Source organism: Ammodytes marinus (genome assembly GCF_949987685.1).
Source record: "Ammodytes marinus genome assembly, chromosome: 23".
Lineage (NCBI taxonomy): Eukaryota > Metazoa > Chordata > Actinopteri > Uranoscopiformes > Ammodytidae > Ammodytes > Ammodytes marinus.
The window spans coordinates 10958382-10974209 of NC_137227.1; the positions used below are offsets into that span (position 1 = coordinate 10958382).

Sequence of the window (15828 nt, forward strand, 5' to 3'; positions counted from 1 at the left end):
GTCACTGCATAGCAGAGCGATTGGATCACACTGGAGTGTAATGTATTCTGCTGCACTCAGGGAAAAATGCTTACCCAAAGAGCCGGCTTTTGCATGATTATTAATGGTATTGTTTGCTTAAAGGTTTTGGAAAGGAAGACATTGCAATGTCAGATACGAATTTACAGACCTCATTTCAACGACCTTCCTCCACCAACGCAAACAACTCAACTTGCACATCCACTTCACAAGCCCGATAGCTTATTGTTCTACCGTCGAATGCTGAGTGCTGTAGTTCTTTTCGATTCTCTGCCTTTCTCTCCTCTAGTCTTCCTCTCTGGGGGACCTTTTTCTTTCTTTTAAGGGTCGGGGTAGGGAGGAGAACGCTGGCGGCGCTGGAGTTTAGCAAGGCAGCGTATTCCTGCCAAGGAATGAGTTCACCAAAACGGCTGTTTCCCTCAAAGGAGATGTGATAAGGTTCCTGCTAGAAGATTAAAAAAAGAGAAACAGTCAGGATGAAGAACAGGACTGATGGAGTAGAAGGGTTGTATTGAGACAAGAGACAGAATAAACTCAACTTTGCATTGTGCACAGTTCGCCAATAATGCTTTCGCAAAACAATGTTGTATGGTAAATTGAGTCTTGAAGAAAAAGGCAAGTTTAGTGCTAGATGCTCAATGACTTGTGAAGGTGGCAGATACTTATGAATGGGAATGTTGGAGAAAACTGATTTAAAAAAGGTCAGGTCAATGAGTTTCAATTTTCTAATGGACTGTTGCGCAGATGGTGTCGTAGGCCTGCGATTCATCATCAGTATTTATCTTTCATCTCCGGAATTTGTGTGTTTTAGGGCTTGACTGCAACTTTTTAATGATAAGGACTTGGCTCCAATACTTAAAAATGTGCCATTGATTTATGTTCGATTTCACAGGAGTAATAAGGCGAGTGGAGTTTTCAGAGACGCGGTTTCAGGCTGTCGAGAGTTACCTACTGAGAGTGTCATTCTACTAAATTAGTAATTTTAGCATTTTTCACCTTTTCACCTAGCCTGGAAATCTGTTGGCAAATTAAAATGTGCTGATTGGTTGTAGTGCTATCCAATTGCGTGCAGTGGTATTTGAAATGCACGCGTAGGTGCCGCCCCTTGAGTTGGGAAGGTCTATTGATCGTGGCCAGACCCTATATCGTTCTAGATGTGGATCTGGATTTCCAGGCTACTTTTCACCACCACTGAGGTTCAAGTAGTATTTTTCTCATGATGGAACTTTCAACCATATCCCGAAGCCTTCTCCAGCAAATGCAACTTCAGCACATGACCTAAGTACAGAATTGACACTTGGTCTTGCATTCCAAGCCCATTTTTACAAAATGTTGAACGAACATTAAAAAAGACTGATTTATAATCTGCACACCCAAGGCTATCATAGACACACAATACATCCAGCGTTCATCCAAAGAATAATGAAATAGCTCCTAGCAAAATATCTCTAATATTCAGTAAAGCTTTTTAGGTCAAAAGAGATGTAATCTTCTCTATTAGATTAGATACAGATTAGTCTGTTTCTTGGAATTCTATTGCTTCTGCAATATCCTCATTCTAACTCAATTCAATAGTACTCTTTCATTGCACATCATTTATGGCAGAATGACTGTAATGCAGGACCGTCCACCGACACGGCACAGTGACACATACTTTCTGCACTTTGAAGAAGTCAGCCATTGAGGCGTCAGCCAGCCCTTTTTATGAATGTTCCACGTTGCTACGGCGATGGATGCTGACATCACTGCAGCACTCACGGCTCATTGGGTCAGCTGTTACCAATGGCCCATAGCGCGTAGAGTGTCATAACAGTTGTGGGGTTTCTCCCCCTTTTAGAACCAGCGGAAAATCGGCTCTGCCACCAGTAAATGAAATGAAAAGAGAAATCAAAGGGGTTTTCCATAGGAGAAAAAAAGTCTGCAGCCATGGCAGCTTGGTCATGGTCCTTGTGAAAAGGGCTTTCAAGGAGACTTACAGTGTGGCCTTTTAAGGTCTTTACAGCTTGACAACATTTCATGCACTTTGCGGTTGTCTGGTACTGGCTCCTACTTATTATTAGAATTAGGCTCCAGAAGAAACATTGCTTTTAGTGGCCCATGCAACTCTCCACTAGGCCCCTTTAGGCAGTGTTTTAAAAGCACTGTTTTGTGTTAATACACAGTACTTTGGGAGAAGATCCTTATTTCCAATTGTCTGAATGGAACAGCCAGTTGGCATCAGTAACGTCACGCATCCTCTTACCCACTAGGGACAAAAAAAATCCCCAAATCAGTGAAAAACAATGCAAAGTGCTTTTTCACAGAAGAAATGTTGACATGAGACAGCAGGACAACAACTCAAGTTGTATGTTTTTCATGTCAGTTTTAACTTTGATAAAACCAAAGTTGAAAATGACAATTAAAATGCTTAAAACACAACTTTGATGTATGCCTACCAGTGAGACAGATTATCAGGTAAAATGTTTATAGCCACAGAGCTATTATGTCCAGAGAGATGAAACTTTAGAGAATAAGAGGTGCACAGCGCTGGCAGCCAAGGCGGATCACGTCAGGCTGTGCAGTTGATCCCGTGCTCCAACAACTGGATTTGTAGGGCTGGGGGATGCCAAAGAGAACACGTCCAAACAAAGGAGGTCTCATTTTCCACCCTCTCACCCCCATCACACGTTCTCTCTCTCTCTCTCTCTCGCTCTCTCTCTCTCTCTCTCGCTCTTTCTCTTTTCGCTCTTGCCATCAGCTCTGCTGGATAATACCATAACGTATCTTTAAAACCATTCAGGACTTAATTATTCAATGTGCAATAACTTCAACACCTTTTTCGTAGGGTCTTCAGTCACAAATACAATTCTCAGCTTTGCTTTGCTTATTTTGCTTATCAAATCACTCTTAAGTTCAGTTCCAGTCAATATTAAATGGCCATAACAAAGACTTCAGGTTAGGTTTCTTTAACCAACACGTCTTTTGGCAGCTCGCTTGTTTTCTCTGGCACACACTACCTTCAAATTATTGTCTTTTCTTCCTCACAAGCATTCTCCTCCAGTCTCATAGTCTCTTTTCATATTTTTGCGTTTAACTGTAAAAATGCCATTTATGTCTATGCACAGTGGTTGCCTCTGTTTGGCATTGACCCTTGTAAGGCTAATTATTACAAGTGCATCCTGATAAGATTATGAATGGCGTGCCATATATAGTCTATTATTTGATCTAAAGAATTTATTTTTAAAGTGACTCCTCTCCCATGCCAAAGAAGCCACACATCTCAGCCAACTAATTCTAACAATCCTAACAACTGATAAATTGCAGAGGAGGTCATGTTTGATTGTTATCCCCAGTGAGACCCATATAATGATTCATTATTTCTGTATGGATTCACATTAACTTTGACCTCTGTTTGAGTGGTGAATCTAAATGTCAGTTATATTCAGGGCCAATCAGAGCAGACTGGACTTTTTGGAAGGCGGGGCTGAAAGATACTGGCTCTTAAACATGTCGTTTCAGACAGAGGCTGAAAAGAGGAGATTAAGCAATGGCCCCATGAGAAATATAACGTTTTTTTTGGACACTACACCAAGAAAACTGTTTCTAGGAGAAACCCAAATTACAGTTTTGAACCTGCAAATTAGTACAATATGTGACCTTTAACTCCTCATTAATCAATGGAAACTTGTGTTCTCTCTGCAGCCTCCAAACAATGGCCCACCACCCCTACCCAGCTCATCTCTACCAGAAGGCTACTATGAGGAAGCGGTTCCTTTAAGTCCTGGAAAGGCTCCGGAATACATCACCTCCAGTGAGTGACGGTCTCATTAACACAAATCACTGACATACCTACTCATAGCTGGATCTCAGACAGTAGTTAAAGGTGGAGTCGTCAATTCTGGAGAAGCTTGTTGTCAAAATCAGTGAATATACTATGTTTGAGCTGAAAATAAATCTGGTGTTAATACACAGCCTAGGCTCTGTAAATGGGTGTGTACACCATACAAACATGGTATGTAAACAAAGAGGCCCACCATAGCTAGCAACATGCTCGTTTACAGAGCCTAGCCTTTTTTCAGTGAACACACAGTAGCTGTAGTGCATATTCACTGATTTTGACAAAAAGTGATTTTGACAACAAGCGTTCCTCCAGAATGGCTGACCAACTTTTAATGTGAAAATCAACAGTAAATGCTTTACTTGTAATTTGGCAAAAAAGTGGCTGTATATAGAAAACCAATAGTCTATTTCCCTCTCAGACTACGACTCGGACGCCATGAGCAGCTCCTATGAGTCGTATGACGAGGAAGAGGAGGATGGAAAGGGCCAGAAGATGCGTCACCAGTGGCCGTCAGAGGAGGCCTCAATGGATCTGGTGAAGGACGCCCGCATCTGTGCATTCCTGCTGCGCAAGAAACGCTTCGGCCAGTGGACCAAACTCCTCTGTGTCATCAAAGATAACAAACTGCTGGTAAAGGGACACTTGACTGTATGTACATGGTAGCACACACTCAAGGTTTATTTCAAGGGCTCCCACTTATGATCTCTATATATACTTGTTTATACAGGGTACCAGCAGGGTCTTGAAAGCATTCAAAAAGCATTGAATTTATATTCTCAAAATAAGGCTTTAAAAGTATTACATTTCACTGAAATACTATTGAACTTTCTTTACAAGTCTTACTTGTTTGTTTGCTGTTTTGTAGGATTAAATGAATACTTGGGGAGGGGTCGTTATGTGACAGATAAGCACTTTTTTATATAGAGTATACACACTTAACAAAGCAATTCTTACAGTATATCAATGTGAGTATATTAAAAGTACATTAAATCCCTTTTTTATCCTTCCTACTTTTACGCTGGCATTTCATTTCATATAAAAGTTATTAAAACGTCTTAAATCTAACTTGTTGATCCCCGGGGGTACACATGCACATTGTGACTTATTATGGTGACTTATTATATAATGCCTTGTTTACACTGATCTGCAATAGAAAACCCACTGATGATTTTTTTCTTCCAGTTTAATCTTACCCCCCCCCCCCCCCCCCATTTCTCATCCCTCCAGTGTTACAAGTCGTCCAAAGACCACACCCCTCAGATGGAGTTGTGTTTGTCGGGCTGCAGCATCAACCACGTCCCCAAAGACGGCAAGAAGAAGAAGCACGAGCTGAGGATCGTCCACCAGGGGGCCGACGCTCTGGTTCTGGCTGTGCAGAGCAAAGAGCAGGCCGAGGAGTGGCTCAAGGTAACACTAGGAAGACCACAGTGACATGTTTTTCACTTTCCCCTACCCTTTAATACTTACGTGTAGAAAACCAATAGTTTTTAATAAAGCAGACTTCCTTATAGTACAATGTCACCAAAAGACGTGATCTCATATGGCCGTGACGGCAACTCTTCTGTTGGAGCTCAACATAGATCATTGCAGCACGGTTCAGACTAGAGGGAAGGGCTATTGCCTGAAAGATTAATTTTTTTGCGAAGTTGCTGTCAAAAATTAGCTGCACTACAACATTAATTGTGCTCCTAGTGTTGAAGAATAAAGGGCGTAGCTGTGTATTGTATAAGAATAACTTCAGGACGGGTCTTTTCCGGCCATTGTATGAATAGTGTGTTATGAACAGGTGGTTCTGCTGGGTTTGACTGATGTGAAGATGTTTGGTTTGTAGTCTTCTGATCTCTCTCCGTCTCTCACACATTCTTTCTCAGCCCCTCCACACACACACACACACACACACACACACACACACACACCCCTCGTCTTGTCTTTCACTCTCTGATCTCTCCGTCTGGCCGCCCGACAAACTCTGAAAAACAAACCGACATCAAAAAGGGTCCGGGCCGGCGCTTTTCCGTGCTTTTCCAAACCCCTGCGTCCATTCGTTTGTTAGTGCGAGTGCCAGCGCCGCAGTGTCTTTCTCTTTCAATGGCAGGAGGAAAAGACAGGGCCTCATCTGGTCTTTGGATTTACAAAGAAACCCCCGCAGCCTCCTCTTCCTCCTCACCTCTGCTCCCCTCTCCTCTCATGAGAATCTCCTGGAATTCTTTGTTTTTTCCCTGGCTAGGTATTGTGTGCTATTTTAAGATCCCCCCACCTCCTTTGTCCATTTGTGCAATGGTATTTTAGTAATTGTTTGCGCCTGCTAGCCTCTGCCAACTCAATTCCCCCTTTGCTATGGGTTTTACCAACAGGCTTTTTGGAGTCAACAGAAAACGAAATGTGGAGCAGTCTCGCCCAGTGTTTAGAGTGTTTGTTTTGTGACTTTCTCCTGCATTTTATTTTTTTTTAAAGATATTTAGTGTCAAACATTTCCGCAGCATATACTGTATCGTATCCACTGTGTGAACTCACAATCTTTAAATTGTCTATTTCAAAAGCTTACACATACCGACGCAGTACAATAAAGAAATGAGATTGAATTAAAGGGAACTATGAATAGTTAGGCAGTAGTCTGCTTACAAAATAACTAATGATCTGTGAAAACAAAATCAAGCCTGTGGGGCGTTACATAGTGACTCCATTTTTCTTAGTGTGAGGTAAATTGCTTGACAAAGGCCGTTATCTTTTCCATCTCGTAAATGTCCATTGTGATGTCCATCTTGTGATGTTACTATTTCCTGGGTGAATTATTTTTAGCTGCAACCAACGGAATGTCCAATAAGTTTTGGTGTTTTTTTCCCAGTTACATAACATCTTTGAAAATGTCTTGTTAGGCATTACAGAGCCTTTGATAACCGGGCTCTCTCCTGCAGTTTCAACTATTCCATGTTTATTGCTGTCAGGAAACACAGATCAAACCGTTTGTATTTTGTCTTCTTGATTCGATTACTCGCCCGGCAAGGCAATTAGCCGTTGTTTATTGTTTGGCTGAGGCAGGTATAACCATCGTCTGGGCCCGAGGTATCTGCAGGCAGTCTCAACCAGACCCGTGAAAATATACAAATCTCTGTATACCGCCCAGACTGTCTGTAACGACTGCACTAATTGTCGCTTGGGGAAACTGTTTCTCTGTTGCATATTTAGTCAGGTGCCTTGATATATTGGAAACATATTGAGCCGATAGCAACGTGTGGCTGCAATCAGCGCTCGTCACATCCAGTTGGCTGTGGTCGTGCGCTCACAGAGTTAGGGTCTGTTTGAGCTGTATTGATGTCCTTAAAGGGATAGTTCAGTATTTTCTGAAGTGGGGTTGTATGAGGTACTTATGCATAGTTATTGCATGATTATAGTTGCAACAGTACAATGCTGACTTCTGCTACAGTGATATCTTGGGAGAACAGACTAACTATACATAAGTACCTCATACAAACCCACTTAAAAATACTCAACTATCCCTTTAAAAGTAGAGTGAGGGAGGGTTGGACCACCTAGTCTGCTGTGTGTGTGTGTGTAATGATGGCATCAATCCAGAGAGATTAGCATCCCTTTGTGTCTGTGTTTGGATATTATGTTGCTAGGAACACTTTGTATTTAGCACTTACTCATTTATTCATTATTCCACTCACTTTTCCTTTGGAGCTATTCTTACGACATTTTCCCAGCCTGGTTGAAATCAGCCCAGCCAACAGCGTGTCATTGCGAAGCCATGCAAAATGGCATTTAGTAAATAGAAAGGATAAAGGAGGGATGATGGAAAGAGGAAGTGCTGGTAAAGGAAGGGAAGAGGAAGCAAGGTGAGAGGAAGGAAGAGGAATAAGAATGGGAAAGAAAGTAATGACAGGAGCAGAGTGGAAGAAGGGAAAGCTTGGAGAGCACCAGAGGGTTTTCCTAAGTTACAGTAATGATTCTCCCAGACATCTGCTAACGATGTGTTTATGGAACACACATGTCCATATTGTGTCTTTACTTCATTCTCCAACCTAAACCTTCCCAATGCTTATTTTCTTGAAGATTGTTTGCATTTCATTCCCTTTTCCCCCTTTCCGTCTACGTTTTCATCATTTTGCTTTAGACTACAACATGACCGACTTTTGTCTCTTAATATTGTCATTTCTCTTTCCTCCTGACTTCCTTTTCCTTGTCGTTTTTTCGGCACTACGTTTAGGGAAAGTGAGTTCCATGTTTACCGCTTGTGCCTTCAAACGCCACCTTGGCAGTCCATTATACTGTTTAACAGTGCATGTCTATTCGTTGTATTTCCCTATCATTGCATTTATATTTTGATGTATATTGTTATATTGGCAAGTGGATAGCAATAACCTATGGCACATAAGACAACGTTCATAGCCTGAACTAATCTGTAATGACTCTCACTTGATATATATATATATAAACACACAAGAAGTCTGCAAGAAAATACACACAACAACACGGCACAAAACACAAACAGTGATACCACAGATGCACCCAAAAAAATTAAAAAACTCAATGACAGGGACCGCATCGTCCGTGACTACATCACTGATCCCTCTTTAAAAATAACATTTCCATTCATGATTAATTTGAAGTGCTGCGGTTAGGGAGTTCCAAATAAAGAGAAAAAGACATTTGGCAACAAGATGACTTGAAACCCTAAGATGCTCCTTCTCCCCCAAAAGAAAAAAAGGATATTGACTAAAAAACATGCTTTGGCTTCATTTTCCCTTGAAAAAAATAAAATAAACAGTGCAACTATTCTACACCCCTCCAGCATTCTGCAGCACAAAACCACACAAATACACCGCAAAACATTCACAATGAAAGGAATAAATAAAGTAAGTACAACCAAGTTAAAAAACGACCCCTCAGCTTTCATGCCTCGGTGGTGCATAGTGAGTGCAGCCAAAGGCAAAATGGTTGGAGCCCACAGAGCACCGTGAAAGATTTCTGATAATTTTTATGGAAACGGTCAACAAAAAGCCCTATTATATGCCATTACATGAACAAATCTATCATTAATGATAAAAGCTGTATCAGATTTGTCATGTTTTGCGAAATACTGTATAGCTTAAGGGAAGACTTTTTATACTACTAACATTTACTGTTACTTGGAATACATAAAGTTTTCACATTCTCACTGTACTTATACAATACTTTGAAATGGGTTAAAATAGTCCAGTGTATGTTGGCTTTCCAGCTAATTTCATAGCATGAAAAATGAGAAATGTGCGGTCGCGGGGCCATGCATGTGCATTGGAACAACTTCAATGCCTTAAGCAGTGCAGCTATAACTTGTCAATCACCAGCATATTCCTTTATTGAAAATAGTGTTTCTGCACCCCAAAAAACTACCGCACGCAGTCCCCACTACCTCCTACAGTTTGATTTGTAATATATCACCAGATCCTACGTAGCAGTACCCTTAGTTTGGCAACACTTGCTCTCCAGTGGGAGATAGACATTATGTGCCGTCTGTCCCGTTCTCCGGCCTCTAAAGTGCGCTCTGAGCCAAACCAATGGAGCCACAGTCTGTCATTTCCCCCGCGAAACCCAATTATGCTCCGTCCAAGCCAAAACCAATGAGCTGAGGAGTTCTTCTGCGCGGCCAGAGATGCTTCAGAATGCTTGTGGAAAAGACGAGGGGGGACTGTGTGCATGTGTGTGTGTTTGCTTCAACTGTTTTTGTGAGAAACAATTTGTGTTTTAGACCTTAAGAGTGAGGACATTTCTGAAAAGTGATGACACTTTGGCAGGTTCTCACTTTGGGACAGGCCTTTAAAGGGCTGTTAGAGGGTTAAGATCTGGTTTAATGGTTCAGGCATGAATTAGGTTTAGGTAAGTGTTAGTGTGAGGGTTCGGTTTAGGCATTTATGCCTCGTATCCACAGAGCAAAGTAGCTCAGGTCAGAGCGCTGGTGAATGCACATGGTTCGGTGCAAGCCGGAGGTCACAGTGAGTGAACAGCGCTCCGTAACTATATGGTGACATCGTAGCAGCGGGACACAGTTTGTAGCCCACTCATTTATTTTATGAAGAGGAAAAACACCACACAATTAACAGAGTGCTGCCCCGACATTTTTTGCTAAACACAAGTCTCCATTCACTCCTGCCGAGGTGACTACACGTGGCGGTTTAACACAAAAATTATTCTTTCGACCAATCAACGGTGTGTAGCTCCAACTTCTCGGCACCCTTTCAGACGGCTTGGAGTACTGACAATAGCTTATTACCCAGCAGACAGAGCCGCACCGTACCGAGCGGCTCTGCTCGGTGCAAATGAGGCATTAGTTTTGATGGTTGGTAACAGGCTAGGGAATGAGTGTCCTCACAACTATAGCCATACAAACGTGTGTGTGTGTGTCAGAGAGTGAGTTGCACACACAGCGGTTTGACTAAAATCTCATTTCCCACTACCCGCCGCTCCCATCTCCCCACACACACCCTCTTGTCACCACCACACGCCTGGGGTTGCCAGATCTGACGGTGGGTTGCCAGGTCCTGGAGTCCAACACGGTCACGTTAATGCACTCTGGCGCCCCATCCACAGCCCTGCAGATCTCATTCAACTACTCGCCGGACCTTATTGCATAAGGATTCCATGGACCTAGTAAAAAGTCTGTGGTGTCTAATGTGTGTAGCAGACACCCACGAAACCTCCACGAATGCAATGCATGCACACTCTAGTCTCTACCTTATTCACTGCTTAGGCTGTGTGCATCTGATCTCTTGGCTCCCATCCAGTGGCATGATGGGATATGAGAGAGGAGGGAGTACTCTCACTATACATGTGGCCTGCATTACCCCAGGCATGCTTTCCTAAGCTGAAGGAATGAGACGCTTAATTATGTGGAAATGGTGTGAGGAAATATCTTACGATTTTTAATATACATTTCAGTGATCCACCCCATTTGACATAATCACGGTCAGGACCCTAACATTCCAAACATGGCAGCATATACAGTATCTCACAAAAGTGAGTACACCCCTCACATTTCTTCACATTTTTCTTTATATCTTTCCATGGGACAACACTGAATAAATGACACTTTGATACAATGTTAAGTAGTCAGTGTACAGCTTGTATAAACGTGTAAATTTACTGTCCCCTCAAAATAACTCGACACACAGCCATTAATGTCTAAACTGCTGGCAACAAAAGTGAGTACACCCCTTAGAAAAATTTTACAAATTGGGCCCAAAGTGTAAATATTTTGTGTGGCCACCATTATTTTCCAGCACTGCCTTAACCCTCTTGGGCATGTAGTTCACTAGAGCTTCACAGGTTGCAACTGGAACCCTCTTCCACCCATTTATGACAGCATCACAGAGCTGGTGGATATTAAAGACCTTGCGCTCCTCCACCTTCTGTTTGAGGATGCCCCAAAGATGCTCAATAGGGTTTAGGTCTGGAGACATGCTTGGCCAGGCCATAACCTTTACCCTCAGCTTTTTTAGCAAGCCACTGGTCGTCTTGGAGGTGTGTTTGGGGTCGTTATCATGTTGCAATACCACCCTGCGGCCCAGTTTACGAAGGTTGAGTGCACGTGGTCAGCGTCGTGCACAGAGGTTGGCTTTGGAAAATAGACGTATGAGTGCTGCCAGCATTGCTGAAGGGCTTGAAGGGGTGGGGGGTCAACATGTCAGTGCTCAGACCATACGCCGCACTCTGCATCATACTGGTCTGCATGGCTGTCATCCCAGAAGGAAGCCTATTCTAAAGATGATGCAAAAGAAACCCCACAAAAAGTTTGCTGAAGACAAACAGACTACGGACATGGATTACTGCAACCATGTCCTGTGGTCTGATGAGACCAAAATACATTTATTTGGTTCAGATGGTGTTAAGAGTGTGGAGCGGCAACCAGGTGAGGAGTACAAAGACAAGTGTGTCTTGCCTAGAGTCAAGCATGGTGGATGGAGTGTCATGGTCTGGGGCTGCATGAGTGCTGCCAGCACTGGGGATCTACAGTTCATTGAATTCTAACATGTACTGTGACATACTGAAGCAGAGCATGATCCCCTCCCTTCATAAACTGGGCCGCAGGGCAGTACTGCAACATGATAACGACCCCAAACACCCCTCCGAACGACCACTGGCTTGCTAAAGAAGCTGAGGGTAAAAGTTATGGACTGGCCAAGCATGTCTCCAGTCTTAAACCCTATTGAGCATCTTTGGGGCATCCTCAAATGGGAGATGGAGGAGCGCAAGGACTCTAATATCCACCAGCTCCTTGATGTTGTCATGAATGGGTAGAAGAGGGTTCCAGTTGCAACCTGTGAAGCTCTAGTGAACTACATGCCCAAGAGGGTTAAGGCAGTGCTAGAAAATAATGATGGCAAAACAAAATATTGACACTTTGGGCCCAATTTGGACATTTTTTCTTAGGGGTGTACTCACTTTTGTTGCCAACAGTTTAGACATTAATGGCTGTGTGTCGAGTTATTTTGAGGGGACAGTAAATTTACACTGTTATACAAGCTGTACACTGACTACTTGACATTGCATCAAAGTGTCATTTATTCAGTGTTGTCGCATGGAAAGATATAATGAAATATTTGAAGAAATGTGAGGGGTGTACTCACTTTTGTGAGATACTGTAGATTGGAATCTGCAGTGTTCAAAATGTGTGTGATAGTCCACTTTCCACTTGTAGAATGTGAACTGCAGCCTCATTAGCTGATGCTGTATTTCCTTATGTTATATTCCAGGTGATGAGAGAGGTGTGTCTAAATGGGAGTGTGGACTTGGATGGACCTGGATCTGGATCACCTGTGCACAAACCAGAACTGGAGAAGGTAAACACACCCATACACTGCACTAGGTGCTGTAATGACCAGCAGATGCTATATCAGTGGTGGCTCTTCAGCTTTAACATGTAAGGTATATGACAAAAAGGCAAAACAATTTACTTGGACAAAAATCCTTTGTAAGAGAAAGCTTCCGCACTCAATAATCCAGCAGTTATTTATAATAGAGAGATCATTGAGTGGTGACCCTCATTTCTAATGACTCACTAAAGCACACATTGTACTTTTTGTGTCCACATAACCACAACGGTCTGGGTGTCCCAACTTCACTCAAGTGAATCACGCCATGGTAGTCTCAGTTGGAATAATGTATTGGTTTTTCTCCCAAATTTTGATTTATATTTATATTACTATTTTAACCCTTTGAACTAAATAATTTTGAATCAAGACCTTTTTAGTATTTGAGCAATAAGTTGAGCAAAACTTGTCTAGGCTACACCTGTTGATTTACAGTTTTTGTGCCTCGTCAAACAAAATTATTCTTGTTTTCGTTATTTTTTATTACATCTTTTGAGGAAGCAGTCATTTATTTACTTACCCTTTGGGGTCAGAAGAACAAGCTTTAGTACGGAAACACGCAATAAGTTTCCCATTTACTGAACAAAAGCTTGATGAGAGCCGTGAGACTCAACCAAAATGTTGAAGTTGTAAAACCGAAACAATGAGCCTTAAGACGCCAAAACTCTCAAAAGAGATTAAGGGGGAATTCAGAAAACTCTGTGTGGGTTTGTCACCATGATGCCATTTTTTCTACGTTGCACAAAAACATTTAATCAATCATTACGGTAAAATGAAAATATTGATAAGGGCAGTTTTAGGTTAACTAGAGATTTAAATAGAGTTAAGATTTGATGAGCAGATTTGATGACCCATGTCCTATTAATAATTTGGTGAATTCTTGTGAACCTTAGAGGCCATAGTATATTTTTTGTGTTCCTCAGTGATGGCTTGATTGGACATAATAACCGGCTTGTAAATATTTGTCTACTTGCAATAGTAGACACACATTTGCAAATATCCCTCCATCCCATCAGGGCCCCTTTTCTTGGCACAATCAAACACAACCACAAAGGCTAGTAAAAGCTGTTGGCCAAATAACACTGTGTTCCGCATGGCAAAGGAGGGGAAAACGTAGGGAGCTGCAGGTAAAAACACTGCGTTATTGGCTTTCATTGGGTAAAAGCAGGTAAAATTGCAGTAAACGCCGGAGACATACTGTACCCACGCCCGGCACATATTTGTGTGCATATATGCATGTGTGTTTAGTGGTGGAAAATGATCCATAACAGAGGCTTTTTAAAGACACACTGCTCCAAACTTGGCACAAACTTACCCAGAACCCATCCTAATTATTAACTTAAAGGTGAAATCAGCAATTCTGATGAAAGCTTGTTGCCAAATTCACTCTCTGTTAAAATCAGTGAATATCCCTTCTCAATCCGTGTATGTGCCTTGATAAAGAATCCAGTGTTAACACAGCGTTGGCTCTCTACACTGGTATATAAACAAATGGTATTTTAACAAAGGGGCCACCGTAGCAAGCAGCATGCCCCTTTACAAAGTCTGTGTATTAACATTGGATTTCTTTTGTACTGATAATACAGACTAGTAGCGAGAGGAGATATTAACTGATTTTGAGAAAAGGTGATTTTGACAATTCACATTCTCGAGAATCGCTGACTCCATCTTTTTAAGTGTTTTTACGGTATGCAAAAACCCTTAAAGCAGTTAGAAAGCTAGGTTTGTGAGTCAATACCTTTTAACAACTTGTCTTTTTTTCAGGATAGTACAGTTTTGCTCACTTTGTACCCTCTTGTGTATCCATTCTCCCTCTGGTGCGTGGTCTTCCCGCCTGATAGAAAGCATCGTGTGACAGGCCCAGCTCCGACGGCGAGGTGCCCCATGAGAACGGACACAGCGACTGCAAGGACCAAGGTGAGAGTCCACAGCAAAGTGTACCAAATATTGTAACATTTTCCTGGTTTTGAACATCTGTTACTAAGTTTTTGTGGCACAACACAACATGTCTGGAAGGACTTTCCTAAGAAAATCCCCAAAGGAAAAAAAAGATTTCTGGTTAATTGGATTCTAAAGAACATGAACTGGATAGTTAAAATTAGCAACAATGGTGGCCATGGATGAAGGGGAAGGATGTTAAAAGATTTTGCAGTTTTCTTGCACTGTTTTTAAGCAGAGGCAGGAATTGAAACCACCTACTGACCCCATTATGAATGACATTATTGTTTTGGTCACAAACCAAAATAGAGAGTCTTATAATCTGTGCTGTGTGTGAGATTGACCTCCAAGAAAATAATTTAAAACGTCTTATTTCTGAATGAAAACATACGGTATATAGAAACTTTTTTGGGTTGTTTTGTCACGTTTGTATGATGGTTGTACATCTGTGAATGCTTATGTGTTCAGTCAATCTAATTTCATAGAGTGAAATCCCCTCAATAAAACGCTGCAGTCACAGTGCAATCTTTTAAATGCCAATAATTGTAGCCCTAAAGCGCAACAACAATAGTTTAGTTCAATGAGGGGTAGGACATTATCAATTGTTGTTTCCTTGGACTAACACAAGGGGATTGTTTTCAACTTGGACCCAGTTCAAGACCTAAAGATATTGCGGCTGCCTTCCCCCCCCATTAATCTGCCTCACCATTCATAGGGGAATCTCTGAAAGGTCAGCCATTAATAACAATGCACAGAGCATGTGGAATGAGCATTTGGATTGATTTAACGTGGTTTTTCCACAGAGATGGTCTTCCCCGCCTGGCCTAGAGGCCAAAACAAAGAGACTCGCTTGAAATGGCCTCTGATTATTTACCGCCTGTTTGCTCAGCAGGAGATATTCCATAGGGAGAGGGATTTCATTTTACTTGTCAGCTCGACTTATTATGTCACCTTAAATGAAACACTAAAGCTATAGTGCGTAACTTTTTCATATAAATGAAAGTGTGGTTACATTCAAACCATTGCCAAACCAGTTGACACAAGGATGATTAAGCTCCACTTAACTATCTCTGTATTTCTCAGTATGGCAGCGTTTACACACTGGTGTCCCCCCCTGAGACTGGTGCAGGAGCTTCAGAAAAATACCAAGAAGCGTCTAAGAAATGTTTTAATTGTTGATTCTACTGCAAAGAAAAATCCTGGATG

General features: G+C 41.9%; 1 protein-coding gene across 1 annotated transcript in view; it reads left to right on the forward strand.

Moving 5' to 3' along the window:
- Positions 1–15828, forward strand: part of afap1 (actin filament associated protein 1) — a 55217-nt gene that overhangs the window by 24240 nt on the left and 15149 nt on the right. Inside the window, exons 4-8 of the mRNA XM_080051899.1 lie at positions 3700–3808; positions 4257–4468; positions 5066–5245; positions 12568–12654; positions 14526–14601. Coding sequence (XP_079908025.1) covers positions 3700–3808; positions 4257–4468; positions 5066–5245; positions 12568–12654; positions 14526–14601 — 664 coding nt within the window. The remainder of the gene's footprint in view (positions 1–3699; positions 3809–4256; positions 4469–5065; positions 5246–12567; positions 12655–14525; positions 14602–15828) is intronic.